Consider the following 26135-nt stretch of genomic DNA (forward strand, 5'->3'; position numbering starts at 1 on the left):
CATATCCCAACCATTCTTAGAAATTAAAGAGACAAAGACGAAATATCAATGCTCAGTAAAACCTGTACTTAAGTCTATACATTTTTTGTCAGAATTTTCATTTTACACAACCAACAGTTTATCAAAAGGCAGATCAACTTGGTAGCACTGATATGTTTATTATTCGTTTACTTGAAATATATGTAATTACAAGATTTTGTATTTGTCCTTCACTTTCTTCGGTGATGTCGGCGTGACCTATAGAAAATATATTTTATTGTAGCTTGATATGAATTATTAAATATCTGTGGTCATGTCTAAGACTGGGTCATTCTAACTTTTCGAATTCTTCAGCGCTTTTTGCTGAATAATAGGCAATAGCAACACATCGCAGGCTTTGTCATTGTGGATAGATCCCAGATAGCCTATCTGTGATGAAGCTCTACTCAAGTGAATGACAGTTTTGGTTGCATGATAAATGGATGTTTTTTTCTTCTTTTCTATTGGAGAGTGCAAACGTGTGTTTATGATAACTATGTGCAGATGTGATGGTGTTCCTGAAAATAACCAGAAGCGTAGGCTATCCAAAAATGCATCGGAAGGTGGTTTAAGTTTCATAATTTCTTCCGAAATCTATAATGCGTTACATAAGTGTCGTTTAAAAGGTTCCAGAATGTTAAGAGATAGAAGTCATTTAGGTCAGAAACTACTAACGCAAGTACACGAACGTGGGTAAATAGAGCCATCTCCTTATACGTGATGAGCTCCAAATGACACGACAGACGAAAAGGTTGATTTTATGAAGGCTTTAATATAACACATAAACATACCTTAATAGCCTAGTGTTTTAAAAACATTATACTTTTTAAAAGAATGTGACTCCGTGATAGTTGCATATAGGTCCTAACTACATTTAGGCCTACTAGTTTGTCAGTATTTCCCACAGTAGGCTATATGCTATTAATATGAGGAATATCCTACAATTTTCAGAAGATACATCTGAGGCCCTGACAATAATAAGGCTACGCTAACTCTATAAAAGTGTGAAATATTTTGGAAATAAAATGCACTCTGCGCATTTCCCAATTGTTGCATTATTACTATTAGGTTATCATTATCATTAGCCGATTATTATGATTTACATTAGGGTGCATTTTGACTCACGTAGCCTATGTTTTCATATTGCATTTGACACACTTTATAATGTCGGGCATATATTAATAATATGCAAATAAACAGACAAGACATTCGAATAGTGATTCGTTTTCATTTCTTTTTTTTTTTTGCCAGCGCACGTAGCCTAAATAAAATGTATGTCTATCAAAACAGTAGGCCTATTGCAGATTCATTGCACGATGAAGAGTTTTTGTTTTCTTTTTGTATTTCAATGCAATTAAGAAAAATCACGTCCCATTCCATCAAATAAATGTACTTTAATTAGGCTAATTGATAATTCATAAATTGTCCATATAGTTGTTTATGCCGTCATGTCTAATATAGGCTATCATATTTTTTCAGCTTGACATTTTTATATAGCCTAGCATTTGCAGGGTACCATCAAATATTTGACACACTTTATAATGTCGGGCATATATTAATAATATGCAAATAAACAGACAAGACATTCGAATAGTGATTCGTTTTCACTTCTTTTTTTTTTTTTGCCAGCGCACGTAGCCTAAATAAAATGTATGTCTATCAAAACAGTAGGCCTATTGCAGATTCATTGCACGATGAAGAGTTTTTGTTTTCTTTTTGTATTTCAATGCAATTAAGAAAAATCACGTCCCATTCCATCAAATAAATGTACTTTAATTAGGCTAATTGATAATTCATAAATTGTCCATATAGTTGTTTATGCCGTCATGTCTAATATAGGCTATCATATTTTTTCAGCTTGACATTTTTATATAGCCTAGCATTTGCAGGGTACCATCAAAAACAGTATTTTTGTAATTTTCTGAGTTCTGTAAAATTAGCCATTTACCGCTTATGTCTCACAGGAAATCTAACTATTATGCTGTAGTATTTTATAACTGGTTTTCAGTTCTTCGCTTTGAAAGGTTGCACGCAAAGCAGACAGGCTACATGTACATGTACGCAACAGTCGGTTCTGCACTTCTTTAGCGCCGCCGCGACCCTCTCGAGTGTATTTTGTGTCCCTAAATGATGACGCATGCATCGTCATTTTCAATCGTCAAAACGTTCTTCAGTTGTGTAATGTTCTGCGACAAGGAAAAGTTCACAACAGATTAGGACAGGGTCCACGCAAAATGTCTCTTTTACGTGTTTGCTGGACTACGTTCGGTTCTGCACTTCTTTAGCGCCGCCGCGACCCTCTCGAGTGTATTTTGTGTCCCTAAATGATGACGCATGCATCGTCATTTTCAATCGTCAAAACGTTCTTCAGTTGTGTAATGTTCTGCTGCGACAAGGAAAAGTTCACAACAGATTAGGACAGGGTCCACGCAAAATGTCTCTTTTACGTGTTTGCTGGACTACGGCTAGAGGTTTTGTAAAGAGAGGATTGTTTTTAGAGTCGACTTATACTGGTGAGTGCAACCTATTGTTTTAACTGTTCATTGACATGCTTGCACAACATGCATTGATTTGTATTAATGTCATAGTAATGTGCATATTTCCTAAACATCCTTTATATTGATTACTCAGAATCGTGTTCGAGTCTTAGGAAATACATGTCAATTTGTGACAGATTTGTTCAAATGTATCGCTGCTCTCCTCTACAGCATGTCATTGGACAGCAGGATATGCATCTGGTGGTGTGACCAAAGATAAAGAACCGTTAAAGAAAGCGAAAACGCCCCAAGGACGACTTGACATGGACGAAACCGAGTCAAAATCTAAAGATGTTTTAGAACGTAGGAATTTTCTGTTATACAGTTATAGGCTATTATTTGTACAATGAATTACATAAAAGGGCAGAGGGTATCTATCGAAAGGATATAGCCTACACATGAACTATAGCTCAGAAATAATAAATAAACGAGTGACTAATTAAATGTATTTAAGTTAATACAATTAATATGACATAAAATGAAATAATATTTCATTTCTCTTTTAACAGGATTTCCAGATGATGTGAATCCAGAAACTAAGGAGAAAGGTGGTCCCAGAGGTCCTGAACCTACACGATATGGGGACTGGGAGAGGAAGGGACGTTGTATTGACTTTTAGTTTTTGCCCTGTTAAAAATATCCAAATTTATTTATTTAGCATTTGAATGTAATTAATACTTCTGCATACAGATACAAAAAGAGAATTTCTGGAGCAGAAATGTGTAAGTGTTTCCTGATTGTATGGGCCTACTATGTAGAATGTGTAAAAGTAGTTTGAACTACTTGAACGGTTCTGTTCAGCCTTTAATGGACAAGAATCCGCTATTGGCAATCTAATGTTTTTATTCTCACTGTAAGTGTGTAACACAAATGTCTGCAAGGCCTGAAAGATCTCTTCAAAGAATAAACATATTCAACGCAATCTTTTTTTATTTTGTCAGAAAGTTTAGTCACAAGGACATGTGTTTGTGATCATGTAAATGATGAGTCAGTTTTATTTTGTGGGGGAAAAAAAGTTATTACTGCAAAAGATTTCCTATGTATTTGCACATGGATTGTTACAGATAAGCACTACCATATCAGCTTTTAAGAAGAGGTTAAATGCATTATCAGGGCACATTACCAGGGGTGTGTTTCCCCAAACCATCGTTAGCTAACTATGGTCATTAGTTCCGTTGAATTCTGTTGGCAACGATGGTAATTGACCACAGTTGCTTTTGGGAAACGCACCCCTGATCAGCATTTAAATGAACATTTTACCATGGTTTTACTATAATAACTACAAAGAGAACAAAACTGAACAAATGATGGTATTTTGGCTGATATCTTGCAGGGTATTATAAATCCTGAAGGCACATTCAATAAATAAGTTATACATTGCCGAACAATATCATAATTCTGACATAATATTTCTTAGTTTTTCTCATAGAATTTATTTTGTATTCAATACATTTTGCCTAGATTTGGTTGTTTATGTAAAATAATTAAGTGGCTAAAACTTTGCATGGTTTAAAAGTTTTGTTTAAAATACATTTTTTAACAATTTCATTATTATTTAAAAGTGTATTGTCACGTTTTAAAATGTAGACAGTATACTTTCACAAATTTAGATTTGAATGTCACCCAGTTTTTAAAATAGCTTTTGTCTAAACTAGTCTATTCAGCAGGATTTAGCCTAAACATCTGGCCAATGATAACATTCTAAGTAGAATAGGTCTATGTAAGATATGATTTAAACATCATAATTCCATATTACGCGTCAAACCGGCTGTCAGCAATGACGTAAAAGTCACATTGCCCTCTTCTATTTACATTTCACAAAGCATAGGTCTGACTTTTAAATCGATATAAAAATAATATAGGCCTACCACTTAAATTTGATTATACGTTCTCCCAGTTCCCACTTAATTCTTAATTCGATTTTCACCGTACCTTCCTCGTCTCCGTTTCCGCTTCCGGCCAGTTCCTCCAATCGGCCATATTCCGCCGATCTGTCTCAACCCAGTCGCCGCTCCGTAGCCGCGAGCCCACCATAGCTTCATTTCACAGGGGATGGTCTTCCATTTACAACGATACAATTGAACAAAGTGAATCGGGGGCAAGACAGGTGATTTTATCCAGAACCTCTGACAGAAATCGGGCCGAGATGACGACGCGATCGGAGAGGGAAAAGGCTCAGAAACTGAACGAGCAGCATCAGGCCATTCTGTCCAAAATGCTGAGAGAGGATGATAACAAATACTGCGCCGACTGCGAAGCCAAAGGTGAGATGATCTCAAATCTCCTCGGCTGCTGTTATAAACTCGCGTTTGATGTGTTGATCACCTGTACGCGGCAGGGTTCAGGTTTCTCATGGCTCACGGTCCTGAGTCACCGGGAGGAAAGCCGTAGATGGGTGTCACAACCTGTTTAGACAGCGTATTTGATCACGATTGAAATGAACGATGCACAGACCCTGTTTAGGTTGACAGTTCAATGTGCTTTGATATCCGGCGAATCACTATTCAGCCATGTGTCCTTGACCAAAACCATTATTAATGCATGAATGGAAAACCAGTGTGGAGTTGAACTGATCAGCAGGTCTGATACTGTCACTGTAGTATTTCATTGTGCCAGATGTTATACAGGAGAGACTAACCTATATATGTGTTCCTTCTTTTTAATGATGCTACAGATAAACACTGTGATGCCTTTGTTCCACATATCCATTATATTGGTTCATCCTGAAACAGTGTATATAGCACCCTATTATGTGTCCACAGGGGCTATGCAGCTAGAAGTGATACTCTATCATTAAGCAAGTGAAAGCAGTTTCTACCAATATCTTTTCTTCAGATTGTAACCGGGTGACTGTATCCATAGCTGCTCAAGTGGGTGGTCTCTCCGGTTTATTTTCTAAATGCATGTTATAGATCAGGGGTGCCCAACCCTGCTCCTGGCGATCGACTGTCCTGGAAAATTCAGCTCCAGCCCTAATCAAACACACCTGAAGCAAATAATTAGGGTCTTCAGGATCACTTAAAAATTAAAGGCAGGTGTCTTTTATTAGAGTTGGAGCTAACTTTGTAGGACAGTCGATCGCCAGGAGCAGGGTTGGGCACCCCTGTTATAGATCTTATTGTGAACAATTAATCTGTGCACGTTTCATTATTTGAAAATGTTTTGTCCTCTTGATGTTTAATCAGAATGTCATAACTCGATCTTCCAGTGAATCAACAACTGATGCATAGAACCAAGTGCCGCCCTACATTTTTTTTGTTAATCTATTGCACTCGGATGTAAGCCACAATACAGAAGAAAAGATGTGCTGCTTGCTATTTCCATTTAATCGCAACTTTAATATGTCGTTGCTGTTAATGTTGTCAGAACGTTGCAAGCAGATCCAACACTATCACTTTGTTGTGGTTGTGTGCAGTTGTATTTGATCTGAACATTGAGAGCAGACTGCATTCTCATTCCCTTTCGGTGGCATGGTGCATATCCATTTTTTGGCCAGCTATAATCTTACCAACAGATCCTGATGCAAGCTCACAGGTGGCCTGTTACAAGCTCAGATATTTTTTTCCCAGATGTTTGCTTTAAATTCTGTTATAAACCCTCTTCTGTCTTCCCATCAAAGTCCATTTTCTCCATAGAGAGCATGTGGGAATGTTAAGGCAGTCCTCAGCTCTGCGGTGGTGTTGCAGGCCAGTACCATCTCAAGATCCCCTCTCAGCTTTCGTCCAGTTTCTTCCACTCTGAGCTCTCCGGTGTCTTAAGTGCAGCCACACCTCACTGCTCATATTGCCTGGCCTCTTTCTGCCTCTGTCTTTCTCTCTCTTACATAATGCCGATGCTGATGGGTAGAGTTTTGTAGCTTCATTAGCTTATGAATGACAGCTTTTAGAGAATGTTATAGTCAACATGAAATAATAATAAACTCATTTACTTTCTTTACACCCAAAAATGTAAATTCTGTCGTCCTTTACTCTACCTCATGTTGTTCCAAACCTGTTTCTTTTGTGAAACATTACAAAAGATTTTTTTGAAGATTGTTGGTAATCAAGAGTGTTGGTTACCTTTGACTTCCATTGTATGTTCCTAATGACGCACTGTACTCTATGCACAAGGTACTCTATCTGGTTTATATTAAGTACATGATTTGGATATTTATATATTTGGAATTTTAAGTGTGAACGCATTACTCATAATGCAGATAGTGAGTAGGATAGGATAGTGCATAAGCACACAAATTGGGACACACCCTGAGATATTTCTCAAAAAACATCGTTTAGGGCCTATTTTCCACAGAAGAATGATACATCATACAAGTTTCATTTTTTGGTGAACTATACCTTTAATCTAATTAAATAAATTTTGTCTCTAAATTTTTTTCATCAAAATGTAATAACATGCTCCTCTTGCTGGCATTGCCTAGGTAGTGCAGGCGGTTGGCTTTTACATTGGTTCTGTAAAATGCCCTCTTTTAAACATCTGATTACCGGCTAATGGGTAAAATCATCTTTCAAGTTATTTTTTGCCTTGTTAAATATTCAGTTTTATTCAGAAATAAGGCACATTATGAGTGTAAAAGTGGATTGCAAATGCTGTTTCATGAAACTGAGGCCAATTTAAAGGGATAGTTCACCCAAAAATGAATTTGGCTACATTCACTTTAGAATTTTTACTTATAGATGTGAGATTTGAAATGTCCTGTTCACACAGCAGCTGGCAGTAGAGGCCCGAGCACTGTCTTTATGAATGTGCAACTGAAGTCAAGCCTGTATTCTGTTTGTAACAATCACCTGTCACCATAGCCCATGTCCAAAGATAACGCCATCCAAAACTGCAAAGTCTTATCACACTTCACACGACAAAAGTTCAAGTTTCATCCGTTAAATCTTAATTAACCAACCACCGCTTTCATACCTCTGTATTGAGCAAAGCATTTGAGTCATGCTCGGATCACAAAGAGACTGGATCTTCAGATGACACACAGCTCATTTCTGCGTCTCTGTAAGTTATCCAAACCTTGCTAAACACAATAATATGTGTAGGGCAGAGTGCCTCTCGCACTTTGACATGACAGAAAACTAGTTGGCCAGTCAGGTTATGTTCTCACAGCAGATATATGATTGTAAGTCCAGAAAATGTGGTGTGAGTTTGGTTATAACAGAATGCGGTTGTCACTACCGTAAAAAACAACAACCATATTATTGACTCAAACACAGGACTCATACATCTGTTCTGCTGCCTTTAGCATTCCTAACCTAACTTTTGGTCTTCCAACTTTTTTGGAAGGATCTCATTTTGTGAGAGTGAGTAAACGATGAAATAACAAGTGATTGCTGTGGCTTTTTCCCATGTGTTTGTGCCATCAGTGAAACTTTGACTTGACTTGGCTGTAGCATTGAGAAACTGCCATGAACTTCTGCTCTGCCAAGTAGTATAGTAGAAGAGATGGGGCAAGTGTGGCACCGCAGAAGCTGCTGGTTCTAGCCGATGGATGTGATTAGATGTGACAGAATAGTAGGGATCGGTCAGACATGGCTGAGCACAGTGTGTCCAGAGGCTTTTATTTACTTTCTGTCATGCTGCTCTCTTACTGCCTGATGCCACTATGCTCGCTGTCACCGACATGCAGAACAACAAACCAGGAAAACGAAACCAGGTCAGCCTATGTTTAAGGTCGTATTTGCTTTGTGTGTGCAGGTTTGGTTAGCCTGAGTGTCATACACACACTCACAGTCTCTGTGTTTTTTTGCAAACCTGTGTTTGCTTATTTACACTGAGTGAAATGGTTTGCTCCAGCTGTAGAGCTCAGGGCACTTGTGAGTCACGCACAGACTGTGACATGCCTGTTGTCTGGCGATAAAAACAGGCCCTATTTTTCGACAGGTCACCTACTTTAGTGCTGTGGGACGAGTCAGTGAGGTCATACATTATACACCTTATTGGCTGCTCAGATTGTCAGAAGGTATAGAGGCTTTTTTTTTTAATTGGTAGAATGACATTTAGAATGACATTTACATTCTTATTCTTCATAATAGTTTTATAATTTCATAATAATAATAATAGTTAGGGTTGTAAAAAGGAAAATCCAAAAGCTTGGAGGCTTTATGGGAATTTTTAGAAACTTTCAGAAACTTTTGGCAATTTCCTCCCGTTTGCAACCCTAAAAATATATATATTAGGGATACACGATACTAAATTTAGCCACTGATAGTAAATGACTAGTGCTGTAAACTATACAGGAAACCTTGTCATTTGGTACATTAAAGGGTACAATTAACAACAGAGCCCAAACTATTATATACAAGTGCTATTTAAAAAAAATATATAATACACAGGGTTCTGTCACGCCACATTTAAAAGCGTCAAAAAGGCGTTTGTCATTTGAATGTTGTGATAAGATGGGCAGAATTCAAGAGCGGAGACTAACAAAGCTCTTTGTGATTACTGGATGGAAGGGGAATAATGGGGTAAACCGCAGACCTGGCAACCCGGGCTTGCACTACGGTTGATAGGGTCATATAGATATATTTTTATTTTATTTTTTTAAGTGAGATACTGCAGTGTTAATTGCATTAACTTTGACAGCACTTAATTCTACAAAAGTAACATTTATTTTATAATCACTTCTTGTAATATTTTGTATTTTTACTTATTGTATTTATTTAATTAAAAAATCTTATTTTTATGCCATACAATAGTAAAAATATTTCAGTCCTAAACAAATGTTCAAGGCAGTCTGAATGGTTGAACTGAGGAATTTTATTTTGTAATTTTAGTAGTTTTAATAGTTAAATCTAAACTTATCTTTCAATTATTCACAAAGGCAACAACGTTTTTAATCTAATTATATATATATATATAAAGGTAATTATTAACAACACTGTATTAATATTATTATTATTATTATTATTATTAATTTTTTGTTTAAAATGGACATCACAGTTACATTGGACAAACCATATGCACTTGCTTAAGTGTTTTAGCACACATGCTAATTTTCAACACTAGTCCACTGGAGGCTTTTTGGAAAGCAAAAAAAAAAAGTAAATTGCTAAAATAAAACCAATAATAACAACAATGTTAACAATAAAAGTAATAATAACAATACTAATTTTAAAAAAAAAGAAAAAAAATATACCATAAAATTACAAAAAAGGAACAATACATTCAAAATTATTTACATAAGCTATAAAGCAAAGACAATATAATCAGACAATATCGCAATAATAATTTGGTATGAAGAACTATTCATGTACGGAAGTTCTAAGCGGCCATGCATTGTTTTTTTTCCCCTTCTTGTTTTCTCGTTAGATATAACTGATGGGGTGTTGTAGGCTATACTGTATTGATATATACTAGACTGAGCTTTTTGTAAAACTCTGTGGGCACAGATTCTGGGAATGCCTCTGGGCACTGGGCAGTTCTAGTAATGAGTAATGAATGATCCAAACAGGCCTCAAGACAGAAGACAGCAGAGAGTACTATAGTGTGTGTGTGTGTCTTTGTCTTTCTTGCTTTAAGTGCTGATGGAAGTGTGTGCACTGTATTGGTTTTGCATTGTGTCTGGCAACTGGAGAGTGTTGAGAGATGCGCCTATTTGATAGGCTCCCCATACTTCCTTTTGCACACGCCACAAGGACAGACAGGAAATGTGCTCTGGTACTTCCTCCTGTGTGCTCTCTTTCACATTGTCACTCACAGAGATAAGAACTGCTGAAAGCCTGCGTCAGCAAGCATCTTTGTGTGTTTTGGTCATTATATCCTCCTGAAGTTATGATTAGCGGGGAGTGTAAGCCGAAGAGTACAAATATTATGGCTGACCTATTAATGTGATTCGTTTATGTAAAAAAGTGATTCATGTGAGCACTGTTGTTTGGTTTTTAACCATTGTTTATGTCCTCTGTTAAAAGCATTACCATTGGTCTCTAGTTTTAAATTAGTAGGTAAAGCATTCCAGAGTTTTGGCCCCTTTGCAGAGAAAGCAGATTGGCCAAAAAAAATAATATTTAATAATAATATTAATAATAATAAATAATTACTGTTAGTTTTGCCCACTTTGCCAGTTAAATATTTTTTTTCTCTCTACATTGAATATTGCTCTGCTGTGCATCCTGGGTAATAGGCAGACTCCAATCTTTGTGTCTTACACCAGTAGTTAAGCTGATGTAGTGGGTGGTGTGATTAGTAGGTGCCCAGATCGGAGTCGTATTTTAGCCACCTCACAATTAGAGATCAACTGTACTGTTAATGGTGGTCAGCATTCATTATCGGTCAGATTTTGTGGTTAGATACATAAAATCCCACAGATTGCTATAGTCAAATCAGCCAATGGAAAGCAATGTATACACATTATATCTACTTATACAGACAGTGAGTCTGCTCGCATGAGCTTTTTGTAAAACTCTGTGGGCACAGATTCTGGGAATGCCTCTGGGCACTGGGCAGTTCTAGTAATGAGTAATGAATGATCCAAACAGGCCTCAAGACAGAAGACAGCAGAGAGTACTATAGTGTGTGTGTGTGTGTGTGTCTTTGTCTTTCTTGCTTTAAGTGCTGATGGAAGTGTGTGCGCTGTATTGGTTTTGCATTGTGTCTGGCAACTGGAGAGTGTTGAGAGATGCGCCTATTTGATAGGCTCCCCATACTTCCTTTTGCACACGCCACAAGGACAGACAGGAAATGTGCTCTGGTACTTCCTCCTGTGTGCTCTCTTTCACACTGTCACTCACAGAGATAAGAACTGCTGAAAGCCTGCGTCAGCAAGCATCTTTGTGTGTTTTGGTCATTATATCCTCCTGAAGTTATGATTAGTGGGGAGTGTAAGCCGAAGAGTACAAATATTATGGCTGACCTATTAATGTGATTCGTTTATGTAAAAAAGTGCAACTAATGACTCGTACATAAATTTCATAGTGAGGGATTTTCCTAGCATCTGTGCAAATCATCCTTGAAGATCTATCTTCATGTTTTTGCCCATTTGATTGAGTCCCAGCCTCTACTACAGGTAACACAGCCAAAGCACACTTACTGAGAGCAGTAGCACAGAATGAGTAAGGAACCATTCACACTGCATGTGTTCTTGTTTTCAAAAACAGCTAGAAGGTCTTGAACGGTGGCCAAAAACCTCATTCAGCCTCTTGCTGTGGACTGTTTGGCCAGTGATAGGCTTATATTTATTGATATGACAATAAATCAAACTATATTTATTTCTAAATAATTTTGTAATGTAGACATCTGCCAGAGTAACATCCTTTAACTTAATTTGGACTTTTTCTGTAAAAATTGATATGCAGTTATTTAATTAATATCATGTCATTTGAGTAATTTTAAATTTATGCCTAATACCAAAGTGTATTTTAATGGGTTGTTTACAGACTACTGTTTGGGAACAGTTTTGAAAGAGATTAATAATTTTATTTTCTTGAGCACCAAAAACAGCATATAAAATGTATATAAGATCTATAATATTTCACAATATCACTGTTTTACTGTGTTTTTTTATTTTTTATTAAAGGGGTCATATGATGTTGCTAAAAAAACATTATTTTGTGTATTTGGTGTAATGAAATGTGTTTATGCGGTTTAAGATAAAAAAAACACATTATTTCCCACATACTGTACATTATTGTTTCTCCTCTATGCCCTGCCTTTCTGAAAGGCATCGATTTTTACAAAGCTCATCGAAAAGCGAGGTGTGCTGTGATTGGCTAGCTTGTCCAGTGCGTTGTGATTGGCCGAATACCTCAAGCGTGTGACGGAAATGTTACGTCCCTTAGAAACTTTGATAAAATGCGCTGCACACATCTGAATATTTGGGTGTGTCCTCTTTTGGAAGACCAAACAAAGTAGTTTCGCTTTCACAACGAAACACACTGAACACAAACACACACGCGTCCTTCACGACATGTCGGCAGCAACAATACTACAGCGAGAATAAAAGTTACGCCGCCTTTCTTTGTGTGAACATTTGGGCGGCGTTACGCAAATCTTCCCAAATCTTCATGACATATGGGGGCGTGTTAGAACGAGCCGTTTTAGGTAGGCGTGGTTGACTCTTAAAGGTGCTGTAAGTTTTTGACTCTACTAAAGCATAAAAATACCATAATATGTTTGCAGATATTTAAGAAACATGCTAAGTTAACATAACGTTACTTGTTTATCTGAAAAACAGTCAGTTATTCTCCTTTGAAAATGTGCGTTCTGGGCCGGAATGTCGGTCTCTGTTTTGTTTTGTGAAACCCTGCCACTGCCAGTTTACCCAATTGTATTTCGGGACCCCGGGTTGCCATTTGGCGGAAAACACAGCGTATTTAATTTAATTCATCGTCAAGTGCGCTCGTTCCTGTTGGTGTCGTCAATCTGGCAACCTGCGTGTGCATCAAGTCGGAGGAGGGGGGGCCGGGTGAAAAAAAACCCTCTCCAATATTTTGAATTTGGACTGCAATACCTAGTTCAACCACTCTGTGTCAATCCTACATACAGCACCTTTAACTTTTATAAAGAATATCTTTGGGTCACACCAGAAACTGAAACAAAGATTCACATACTTTTGCACCGCACAGATATGTAGCACTGAGTCATTTTTCTCAATAAATTAATGAAAAAGAAAATGTTTTTGTCTCATTTGTTTGATTGGGTTCTCTGTTTACTTTCAGGACTTGTGGAAAAATCTGATGATGTTTTGGGTCATTTTTATGGAGAAATATAGAAAATTGTAAATGGATCACAAACTTTCAAGCAGCACCGTGTGTGTGTTTGTATGTGTGTATATATTAGGGGTGGAACGGTTCAACTCAAAGCGAAAGGAACATTTTAAATCGCACCCCTTTAAATAAATGCAGCCTTGTTGAGCATAAGAGACTATTCAAAACCATTTTATAAAAACTTTATATTTTTTTAACTTTTTATACCCAAACTTTTGAATGGCAGTGCAATTACTTCTAAAGACACTTTTTGTAATTTCTATTCAGTGATTTGCTATTCTTTATGGTAATATCCTTCATTATATCTTCATTTGTCAGTATTATCTCAAATATCAGATTAGTTCTGATTCATTTATAATTGATTCATAGCCCTAATATCAGTGTAATGTGGTATGTTTAGTAACTCTTCATTCCAGGAAATATTTGACCTCACTGTAATGCCCATCAGAAGGATTTCCCCTGCTACGTGAAACAATACTGAGTCTTTCCTCTTTGTGTCAGGAATGATGTGCATGATCACTATCTCTGTGGGTGAATTCTCGAAATGCCTGCTATAGAAGCAGCTTCCTTTCCTTTGGGCTGGATTCTCAGCTTCTGACGAACACTCCTGCTCAGGCTTTGTCTAAACATGCCAACCTTCGCAAACACAGATGATGTAATTCCCGTATGAATTATGGCTTTAGTAATTACAGGCAGACAAAAGCATGATGTGCCTTTCTGACTTGTTCTCCAGGGTTGTAGGGCCTGGAATGTGCACACATTTACAAGTTTTCTAAAAGCTGATTATGGAAGGAAATCTGGAATTTCAGCGAATGGATTAAAATATAGGGAAAATTTGTAGCTGAACGCATGATCAAATTAGACAAAATATTTAATAAATTTCCCTTTTTTTAAAATTTTAAGTTACTCAGCATGGGTTAGTATTAAATTATGAATAGTTGAATATATTAAAGGCTTTTACTGAAGCCTGTCTGCTTTTCCTCTCATCAAATCGATAGTGTCTTTAAGTGGTTTGGCGATAGAACTGTATTTGTGAGTTACGCTCGGCGTGTTTAAATACTTTCCTTTAGTTTGTCAGCAGGTGGTGCAAGAGAGACATTGCTTAGATTGCCCTACAGCATAAGTATGTTGTTAAACTGTTGACTACATTTATGTTCATTGTGGTGTGTTTTGGCTTAGTTCTCTCCCTGTTGCTACAGTCTTCGCTGAATAAAGACGGGAATTTAGCCTTTTGTGTCTCTGGCAGTGATTAATTTGAGCAGAGCTCACTGGGCCTTTCTCTCATAAAGAGCATGTGGAAGAGTTTAGGGCTGCGCTCCAAATAAAATACTAGCTGACTGCACAGTGTTTGGAGCTGAAGCAAGCAGTTCATCTGAGGAAACCCACCAACATCACAGAGTTGAAGTGGTTCCGTACTGAGGACTGAGCTAAAATTAATACAAGCCATTGTGCAGGACTGATCAGCAGTTACAAGAAACATTTACCTGCAGTTATTGCTGCAAAATTGGGTCACACCAGAAACTGAAACAAAGATTCACATACTTTTGCACCGCACAGATATGTAGCACTGAGTCATTTTTCTCAATAAATTAATGAAAAAGAAAATGTTTTTGTCTCATTTGTTTGATAAAGACAAATTTTAATTTCCTGACAATTTAAAGTGTTATATAGCCCACTTAATGCTGGCAGCAGTGGAACCACTTGGGAGAGAACTGCCAGGTGACTTATTTCTTACCATAAAAGAGGACAACGGCACAAGAGGAATACCAAATTATTGTTTTAAGTGTGAAAATATAGCAGAAGTACCACCGACATTCAAAAACAATGGACTTGTGATAAGGCTCCTGAAATAATCAGGTCGTCACTTTAAGTTTTTTCATTTAGTGATGAGTGAATTTTTGCTAGAAAAAGAGCAGGAGAAATAACATGCAAGTGTCTCGGAGCCGGCAAAAGCTGTGAAAAGAGTGACACTTCATCTCACAGAGTATGACGCAGCCTGCAGAAGTGACATGCATGGTTGTTGTCACCACTAGAATTACCGACTGTAGCCAAAGCAAAATAAACTAATTTAACCTCTAACCAGGGCCCATATTTACAAAATAGAGACTTCTGGGAATCCATACTCTGGTCTCAAGAGACCAAGTCAATCGTTTCGGATCCAAAAGCATCCAAAATGTTCTGGTGTTGCTAGAAGAGGAGTACAGAGAGAAGTGCTTGGTTCCCACAGTGGCATTCAGTGGTAGTAAAGCTCTACTATAGGGATGTATGAGTGCTCAATGTGTGAGGGAGTTGTGCTTTATCAACACTGTCATGAATTCACACACTACTGTGTGATGTAATACAAAAACTTGAAACAGAAGATGCTACCCTCCCCTTTTGCCATATTTCCATTAATTATATTAGTGATCATTAAGAAAATACATCTTTTATATTTATTCAGAGGGGGTGTATTCATTTATGCTGTGCACTGTGTGTGTGTATATATATATATATATACACACACACTCACATATACATATATTAGTGCTGTCAAACGATTAATCGCATACAAAATAAGTTTTTGTTTGCAATATGTGTGTGTTCTGTGTATATTTATTATGTAGCCTATATATAAATACACACACAGTATATATATATTGAAAATATTTACATGTCTATATTTATATTCATATAATTTATATTATAACTGTTTAATATATAAACATAATTTATATAAACATAATGAATTAATTTATATATATATATATATTTATTATTATTATTATTATTATTTTAAATAAACGATAAACAATGGTTGTATACAAATCATTAGTTAGCCTTGTATTTTCTAGAGGTGTGTGTGACAAACTTTTTATAATTTTTTTTTAGGGTGGATTTTGTTGATGACGATAATTAGACAATAGTTGCAGCACGTGACTGCTGAAGCTTTTTATATTCTTCATATTCTGTGTGATGGTTAGTTCACAGCAGTAATAGAAATTTATTTTCAGGGGCATTTTTACCTTTTATTGGAGTAATTTTGTCTAACCTTATTGTATATTGCATCGTCTTTTATGTTAAAGGGGTCATATGATGCGATTTCAAATTTTCCTTTCTCTTTGGAGTGTTACAAGCTGTTCGTGAATAGATACGATCCCTAAAGTTGCAAAGACTAAAGTCTCAAACCCAAAGAGATATTCTTTCTAAAAGTTAAGACTCGTCCACGCCTACCTAAAACGTCTAGTTTAAACACGCCCCCACATGTCTATATCACTGTGTGGGAAGATTTGCATAACACCGCCAAAATGTTTACGCAAAGAAAGAAGGTGTAACTTTGATTCTCGCTGTAGTATTGTTGCTGCCGCCGCCATGTCATGGAGATGCTGTGTGTTTCGATGCCAAAGTGAAACTACTTTGTTTGGTCTTCCAAAAGAGGACACAACTAGAAATGTATTTACAACACTGTTCCAGAACAGTTCAAACCAAACATTCGTGTGTGTGCATTGTGCAACACATTTTACAGAGGACTGTTTCCTGATCCTGGGAGAGTAGACTACAATGCTGGCTGTTCTGACTCATATTTAAAGGATTTGCCACTGATGATTCAAATGCGAGTTTTGAACAGTGTAGAGTAGCGCTTGTTGTTTCTCCGATCACAAATGCAGACATGGTTTTATATTTACATGGCGCGATGCAACGCAACGCTTAAAAAGACAGTACAAGTCATTATAATCAGTAATTATGTCCCCACTGGATGCTACAAATGCCTCGTTTATAATGGGTTTTATTGGTTTTGTCTCCTCGCACACAAGGCATCACAGTATGGTGAGGGACGTAACATTTCAGTCATTGAGGCATTTGGCCAATCATAACGCACTGGATAGCTAGCCAATCAGAGCACACCTCGCTTTTCAGACCGATGAGCTTTGTAAAAATAGACGTGTTTCAGAAAGGCGGGGCATAGAGAAGAAACAATAATGTACAGTATGTGGGAAATAATGTGTTTTTTTAACCTTAAACCGTATAAACACATTTCATTACACCAAATATACAAAATAATGTACTTTTTTAGCAACATCATATGACCCCTTTAAATTCATACATTTAATTAGTAAATTTAGTTAAATAAGACCCCATAGGGCTGTTACTAATCAAATGAATCCGTATCACCAATCTTGCACTGCAGAAGCTGCATCTGAAGTAGCATTAGGTATAATTTAGAGGAACATTTTTGAAAGAAATTAATACTTTCATTCAGCAAGGATGCATTAAATTGATCAAATGTGACAGTGAAGACCTTTATAATGTCACATAATGTTCTATTGTTCTTTCGAACTTTGTTCATCAAAGAGTCCTGAAAAAAGTGTTATCATTGTTTCCACAAAAATATAAGCAGCTGTTTTCAATGTTGATAATAAGAAATGTCCAGCTTTGTCATTACAGGAATACATTGCAATTTTAAATATATTAAAGCAGAAAATAGTATTAGTAATAGAAATAATATTTCGTAGTTCACTGTTTTTACTGTAATTCTGATCAAATTAATGCAACCTTGGTGAACACAGGAGACTTCTTTCAAAGTCATTCAAAAAATATTTTTAAAAAGGCTCTACAATTTTGAACGGTAGTCATAGTGTATGAACTAAAACGGATATTATTATGGTACAATGCATTGTTACAAACACACAACTGTTTCAAAACTGTTTTTACACATGTTTTCACAATTTTCCCCATACAGTATTGATCAAATATTGGAAATAGAAGTCTTCAGGTTCATGTTTGATCAGTCTCTTTGCCTCTCACCAGCAGGGAGCAGCACAACACCACTCAAAGCTGAAGTGAAGCTCATCCATCCTTTCTGTTAAAACTTAAATGACTCAGGCTTCTTGGCTGCTGGTCACATTCTCCAAAACTTGCTTTTAACACCATATTATGAGACCAGTGGGTACGATTAAGGTTGTTTACAGAGGTCACAACGAGTTGGCCTTTCTCTCATGTTCACTTGCAGTCGTCCCTCTCCTTTCCACCTGACAGAACAGACACTGTGCTGAGACCTTCCCCCCTCCCCAACGCTCTGCCGTTCCTTCCCTCACCTGTCACAGATAGCAGGAGCATACACGCACACCTTTTCTCTCAGTCTGTCAGATGTCTTGCTGGAATAGAGGGCTCTAATTTCATGCTCTACTAGTCTTCCCTCTGTGAGGCCGAACTCAACTGTCACTCAGCTGGACTCCACTGCCAGTTTTGAGATGCCGTGTGTGTATGTGTGTGTTCTTGTGCCTCAGAAGACCGGCAGAGCGGAGCTTTTCTTTGAACAGGGTCTCTTTTTTTCTTCTAATGAAGGAGTTAGTTCTCTCAGGATCTCTGTGACTGGCTTTAATCTTTAATTGAAGTCTTAATTTATTTGGGGGGCTTTGTAGAGTGTGTCGTCACATGGTGTCTGCTGTTTTGAGCTTTCTGTCTGTGATGATGAAGGTCTCTGCAAATTTTGTGTGTTTTTGCATCTGCTTTTTGTTTTCAGGTCTGAAAAATCAAAGAGCTTTTACTGCTTCTCAAAGATCGCTTTTTCATCTCTTGTTTTTGTCTTTGGAGACAATCGGTGAGCTGCTGTTTTATGTAAATTAAGTATGCCAGTCATCGTTAATGATAGTGTGTACTGCTGACTGTGGCGCAATGATATTGTGGTGTTTCTGTGGCTGTCTGGGAGAATTTGACAGGTCTAGGAGCTGTAAAGAAGTACATGTGGAGTGGCACAGCAGGTCTGCAAGGCTCCTGCTGTTCTCAATGTGACTCACTTTCCCCCCACAATGCTTTGCAGTATTGTTGGAAGCCTGTTGTGACAAAAGCTGATCAATATAGGGAGAATTAGAAGCTACCGTGGCTTCGTTTAGATGTACACCAACAGTCTTATCGTTGGGAATAATTAAAGTAAGGAATTAAAGTATTTAAGATGTTTTGCATGGGCAAATCGTCTACGTACTAGCCATTTTGATTAAGAAATCTGGTTGGTTTTACCATATTATGGTACAATGCATTGTTACAAACACACAACTGTTTCAAAACTGTTTTTACACATGTTTTCACAATTTTCCCCATACGGTATTGATCAAATATTGGAAATAGAAGTCTTCAGGTTCATGTTTGATCAGTCTCTTTGCCTCTCACCAGCAGGGAGCAGCACAACACCACTCAAAGCTGAAGTGAAGCTCATCCATCCTTACTGTTAAAACTTAAATGACTCCGGCTTCTTGGCTGCTGGTCACGTTCTCCAAAACTTGCTTTTAACACCATATTATGAGACCAGTGGGTACGATTAAGGTTGTTTACAGAGGTCACAACGAGAAAGTAAGGAATTAAAGTATTTAAGATGTTTTGCATGGGCAAATCGTCTACGTACTAGCCATTTTGATTAAGAAATCTGGTTGGTTTTACCATTTTTATGGCCAATATTTGGTAATTTTGAGATAATGTAGTCTGATTAAATGTTCGATTAAAAAATCGAATAACATTTGTTTTCAGTTTTTTTTTCTTCGTGTGAGTGTGTGAATTAAATAAATGCTATGTAAATGTTTGTATTTATTTTATGCATATAAAAAAAATTATATAAACTTGCACCGTCTGCAAATTACTCTCAAACTGGCAGAATTTCAGCCAATTAGGCCTAATTGATCATTTTCACTCCTGTTAAAGATATGTTTTGAAATGAAATTTCTTCTGAGGACACCATAATTTCTTCAAAAAGTGACAAAAGGCACCAAGAATGACAAAGTGAGATAAAAAGAATGTGAAAGCTGACTAATTGGTTGGAGCACCAACAGTCTTATCGTTGGGAATAATTCAAGTAAGGAATTAAAGTATTTAAGATGTTTTGCATGGGCAAATCGTCTACGTACTAGCCATTTTGATTAAGAAATCTGGTTGGTTTTACCATCATTTTTATGGCCAGTATTTGGCAATTTTGAGATAATGAAGTCTGATTAAATGTTCGATTAAAAAATCGAATAACATTTGTTTTCAGTTTTTTTTTCTTCGTGTGAGTGTGTGAATTAAATAAATGCTATGTAAATGTTTGTATTTATTTTATGCATATAAAAAAAATTATATAAACTTGCACCGTCTGCAAATTACTCTCAAACTGGCAGAATTTCAGCCAATTAGGCCTAATTGATCATTTTCACTCCTGTTAAAGATATGTTTTGAAATGAAATTTCTTCTGAGGACACCATAATTTCTTCAAAAAGTGACAAAAGGCACCAAGAATGACAAAGTGAGATAAAAAGAATGTGAAAGCTGACTAATTGGTTGGAGTAGATCAAATCAAGATCTTCAAGGGATTGTTCTGTCATTTATTCGCCCTCACATCATTCCAAACCTATATCACTTTCTTTCTTCTGTGGAACATAAAAGAAAATATTGTGATGACTTTTGGAACCAGTTTTGGTGTGCATTTACTTCCATTATATGTGAAAAAACTGAGGCATTTCTCAAAATATCAACTCGTGTTCCACAGAAAAAAAGAAAGTTCTACAAGTTTGGAATGACATGAGGGCGAGTAAATGATGACAGAACTTTGGATCATGATTTGATCTACTCCAACCAATTAGCTGCCCTTAACATGCTTTCTATCTCACTTTATGCCATTCTTGGTGCCTTGTATAACCTTTGAAGAAATTCTTGCATTAGTCATCACCCTGTCATTCTTTCCCTCCAGGGGGCGCTGTGAGAATGCTGTATGTTTAAAGCAGTGCAATGAAGTCCTCACCTCCTTTTTTCCCACAGTGTGCTTTCCATATATATAGTTCATTAAATTCACATCAATCTGAATGAAAGCTATGAGTTCAGCTCAGAAATCTCCTGATCCTGAATCACCTTTACCAGCTCCCCTGCTCTCTCTCTTTCTCTTTCTCTTCCTCATTTCTGACCCTTCTCTGTTGACTGCCTTAAGTATCTTTGGCATCACGGGGCGGACTGATCAATCTCCGTGGTGCGGTTTTTGGAAGCACCAGCTGAGAATCTGACGGGTTGTAATTTGGTTTGTGTGAAGCCCTGTCACGGGTACATTTATTACTTTCAGTCTGTTTCAGGATTTTACTCTCTCGTCCTCTCGTGTTGTTCACAGGGAAGCTAGTCTATATGTATTCAGTGTCAGCGTTTCGTCTCACGGTTAGCTTTCAGATAAATCCTCTTGGCTCTGCGGGTCGCTGCCTATCTGTTACGGTTGGTATTTAGATACGCTTGCCGTGCGCTTCTGCTTCACACTTGGTTTTTGAGTTTATTTCCTTGTGTGTGGTTTTTTTGGGGGTTGATCATGGGGTAGGAAGGATCTGAAAACACTCCCAGGCGTAGCAAAGCGTAATCTTACAGTTCCAGTACATTTCTCGACTCCCACCAACACCAATTAGTTGTGTTACCAACTTACCGTACTGTGCTGAAAGATGGGTGGTTTAAGTTCAGAATGATGCATGATTCTAGGACGGCCTCTTTTGGATGCTTCTGTCTTTAGACCCTTTTGCCCTAATTTTGACTGACTGTTCAGCACCAACAACAGTTTGAAAAGAAACAATGTGAATATGAAAACAACTCATATGAAGCTATTCAGACCAGGGACGAACATTTGCACAACAACAAACAGGTTTTCTTGGTTGCAGCTCACAAAATTTTTTAACTGCAGACATAACCTGTGATTAGCAAGTTTACAATATTAGCTATGTATAAAGTATTCTGCAAACATTCACACATTTGCACTTTGTGAAACAGTTTATTCTATTCAATAATATATATAAATTACTCAGACTATTGTTCAAAATTCGCAGGCTTTAAGATTTTTTTAAAATGTTTTTGAAAAGTCTCTTTTAAAATAACTATTTTCTATGTTAATATATTTGAAAATGTAATTTATTCCTGTATTGGCAAAGCTGAATTTTCAGTCTTCAATGATCCTTCAGAAATCATTCTAATATGCTAATTTGCTGCTCAAGAAATATGTATGATTATCAGTGTGGAAAGGAAAAAAAGTGATCCTTTTTAGGATAAAAATTCAAAATTTGAAGAGTTTTTTTTTGTTGTTGTTGTAACAATGTTGTCATTTTTTTTTTCTTTTGCTTTTGATCAATTTACTGTGTCCTTGCAGAATAAAAGTATTTGTGTTGTTTTCTGTGTGTTGGCTGGTATTTGATATTTAATTGTGTGTGCACATTCCCCATTTTTGTGTTTAGATTACTTTTGCAGTCATCTTAATCTTTAAAAACACAAATTTATTAACATGTAAATGTAATCTTTAGCAGATCTCATTTGACATATTGTAGATTATATATATGTGATGCCTAAATTTGTATCATTTGAAAAGTATTTATTTCTTAATGTTTGACTTTTAATTTATTTTGATAAAACCGTGTAGAGTTTATTTGTTATTAGCTTTAACCTGAAAATAATGATTGGTGTTTAATTATTGCTATTAACCCATATCAGTGCAATTTCACCAAACAAAAACTTCAGATAACTTTAGTTAAACATTACATCTGTGTTTTATTACTTTTGGTTTTATTGGTGAACTTGACAATCTTAAACTTGCGCTTCCTGTATCCTGTATCCCGTGCAGCTGAAGGGTGCGTTATGGCATCTGTTGTACCAACATGAATGTGCTTTTCATTCAGCCCTATATTCGTTTCACTTCTGGTTTGAATGAACCATTCGGCTGTGCTTCGTTTAGCTTTTTCATATCCTGTTTGGTGTGAAAGGCCCTTTAGACTGCATCAAGTGTGTTCACTATGGCAAACAGCTGGGGGTCCGTACAGCTAGAACCCACACTAATGGGCACGGCTGTGATGGACAGGGCAGAGCTGCATATTTCCCCCCTCATCCGCTCTGCCATTACATAACCAGACACATTTTCTCCTCCAGTTATGGATAACAAATACACACTTGCACATTAACAGCCTGTTATTTGGTGTTGAAAAGGTGCAGGTTGATATGAATGTGTGTGCTGTTCTCTGTGTGATGTGGTTGTTTTCTGCCATCACCTTTTTTAATGAGAGAAAAATGGAGGCTTTTAAGAAAGACTCACATAGCCTACTAGAAACCTGTGTAGTTAGATTTTGTACGGTTTGCGTCTTATTCAGCTGTTAAAAGCATGTCAGGTGGAGTGGAGAGCAGCAGTGCGCGGTCCTGAAACACAACAACTGGCCCCTGTCCCTGGACCAGACCGGTACAATCCGCACCAGCCTTTTGAAGTGTTACCCGAGCATAGCTGGAGGGTCCTCAAGTTCTTTGAGGTTTCTGGGTGAAGTACAGTGCCGCTCTCTTCTCCTGTTTTTTCTTCTTCCCCTTTCTTTCTCCCTCTGTCCTCTCTCTCGTTCTCCTCCCTCTTTGGCAGAGCTGATGGAAGGGATTAGGAAGGAAGTGAAAAGAGAGAGAGGGGCTCTCGCCCCCAGTGGTGAAAGTTGGAGGGCAGAAGGGACTATTGTTTATTTTGACAAATGCTCTCTTGTAGCCTTGAGGGTGACATTGACGAAACGATGCAGCCACTCAATTTTCAGCGAGACAGGTGCTACAAAGTCACGAATGACGTGTGTGTGTGTGTTTGGCACATCTTATATCGGCCGTGTCCCATTGTTTATTTTCTTTCAATGCAAGCAAATGAGCTACAGGCTTATAAATCTGGGGTGACTTCTCAATGAAGTGGGTAGAGACCTGGGGACCACAGAGGCAACTGTAAATCTCCCGCTGTACCTACACGCACAAAGTCCCTGCGAGCCCCGCTCTGGATGTTTAGACACCGAATAATTTATTTGGCCTGCCTTTTAATTGAGTTTTCAGGGGAGGGCTGCCTCGCACACCCAGGGTGCTCCGCGTTTGTAGGCTCTCCCAAAAATATGTTATCTCGGTATCCAGCTGCTGAAAGCATCCTTCGCTTGTTCTCCTCGGGTCTAAATATAGCATGCCTCAGCCTTTTTGAGGAAATTTTATACAACGCTTTCTCCTTCGCATCCTTCTACCGCGGAATTGTTTACAGCATCCGGCTGCCGTTTTGTAAAGCTGAATGGTGAATTATTAGCCAGTGTACGGGTAGACTGAGGGACTCGCTCACATCGCTCTACATCTGCTGCGACCAGCTGTGGAGATAATGAATGGACTTGGGACGAGAGGAAGTAGAAAGATCACGACGACATGTCATAGCCGAGAATCCGAAATTGCCCCTTTTGGACGCTAGAGGCCGTCATCCATTTTTGCAGAATTGGGAGAGCTTAGATGGGGTCATAGGTCATGATCTGTCTTGGTTGCCAGTTCCCCTCCATCGCAGCATTTCATGTTTATGTAGACGTGTCTGTCTGCAGGGCTGCGAGACAGACAGCGGTTAGTTGTCTGACCTCTACTCTTGGCTGGTTATCAGAGACCTTGTTTATACCTGGCGTTAACATCCAGCTCAGTAGTGCTGCACGGTTTGATGGTAGACTAGATGATGTGTGGTGGAAGATGTGTCAGCTTGCTATGATGTTTATGTTAAAGCTACAGTCTATGCTGCAAATTATGTTGTAGACAGGCGCTTCCAGCTTCCTTGATTATAATGAGAGTAATTTAGTTTTGACACATCATGTTTACAGTGTCTGCATGTGATGTAGAGACCGTATAATGGTTGGTTGTTTATGGTCGGCCAGCGATGTAGCAGCAAATCAACTGATGTGCTGTCACAGGTGTATGTATGTATATTGGCTATTTTATGATTTTGAATATGGCTCATCCAATAATTTTATGTAAAACTTTTATAAATCTTTTGTTTTTAACTTAAATGCTACACAGTGTAAGACAGCTGTTGATGCCAGACTTGTTCATTCATTAGTTATGTTAGTTATATTGTAATTTGTAAAATATTGAATTGCTAAAATTTTAATTAGATTTTTAATGAAATTATTTATTAAAATAATAAATATAGGTTAAATTATTATTATAATAAAATTATTTTAATTTTAAAAAGTATTTAATATTCCTGTAATATTTAATTTTAATGAGATATAAAATTGCACATTTAATATTTTAATTATGCTGCCCACGCCTATGTCTCAGATAAGCCTACCACAAGAATTAAATTAATTAAAATTAATTAAACATTTTATTTAAGTTTAATGTATTTTATTTTAACATTCAGATTCATTTCATTCATATATATATATTAGGGCTGCACGATTATGACAAAAATCATATTTGTCGATTATTATTATTATATAATAATTATATTATTCCTTTGTAATTATGATTAAATGAATGATGTTTACACCTTTGTTTGAAGCAACTGCATGCCATATTTTTATATGAAAATAAACAAGCTGAAAACACTAGTATTAAGCCTCAAATGTCAACTATACATTGGATTGGTTTCTTCTTTAAATAAAAAGGTAAAAATATGCATGGTATTATAATGTTATACTAAAACTAAAATTAGAACAATGGAAAAACTAGAGAGCTCAACACACTGCAAATAGAAAAAACACATGCAAATTAAGAAAACAACTTCATCAATTTGACAACACACGCGCTGCAAATGCTCACAACACAACCAAATAAATAAACGCACTGCAAATAGAAAAAAAGCACCTGCTAATTAATTAAGCAACTTCATCAATTTGACAACACATGCACTGTAAATGCTCACAACACAACCAAACAAAGAAACGTACTGCAAATAAAATTCTTTTTTTGGTTGTGTTGTGAGCATTTGCAGCGTGTGTGTTGTCAAATTGATGAAGTTGTTTTCTTAATTTGCATGTGTTTTTTCTATTTGCAGTGCGTTGAGCTCTCTTGGCCACTGTAGTTTTTCCATTGTTCTAATTTTAGTTTTAGTATAACATTATAATACCATGCATATTTTTACCTTTTTATTTAAAGAAGAAACCAATCCAATGTATAGTTG

The 26135-nt window shown here is 37.0% G+C and overlaps 2 protein-coding genes across 7 annotated transcripts in view; both read left to right on the forward strand.

The window, feature by feature from the left end:
- The first annotated feature begins 2353 nt into the window (after window positions 1-2353).
- Window positions 2354-3560, forward strand: LOC107588668 (succinate dehydrogenase assembly factor 4, mitochondrial-like). Its single transcript, XM_016276871.1, has 3 exons — window positions 2354-2531; window positions 2727-2858; window positions 3065-3560. The coding sequence occupies exons 1-3, from the start codon at window positions 2453-2455 to the stop codon at window positions 3172-3174; spliced, it is 321 nt and encodes a 106-aa protein (XP_016132357.1). The 5' UTR covers window positions 2354-2452; the 3' UTR covers window positions 3175-3560.
- Window positions 3561-4502: 942 nt separating this feature from the next.
- Window positions 4503-26135, forward strand: part of LOC107588664 (stromal membrane-associated protein 1-like) — a 115007-nt gene continuing 93374 nt past the window's right edge. For all 6 annotated transcript variants that reach the window (XM_016276861.1, XM_016276862.1, XM_016276865.1 and 3 more), the window contains exon 1: window positions 4503-4819. In XM_016276861.1, the coding sequence (XP_016132347.1) occupies window positions 4702-4819 (118 nt within the window). In that variant the 5' untranslated portion in view covers window positions 4503-4701. The remainder of the gene's footprint in view (window positions 4820-26135) is intronic.

The sequence above is a fragment of the Sinocyclocheilus grahami genome, unplaced genomic scaffold (assembly GCF_001515645.1).
Source record: "Sinocyclocheilus grahami isolate Dianchi unplaced genomic scaffold, SAMN03320097.WGS_v1.1 scaffold106.1, whole genome shotgun sequence".
Lineage (NCBI taxonomy): Eukaryota > Metazoa > Chordata > Actinopteri > Cypriniformes > Cyprinidae > Sinocyclocheilus > Sinocyclocheilus grahami.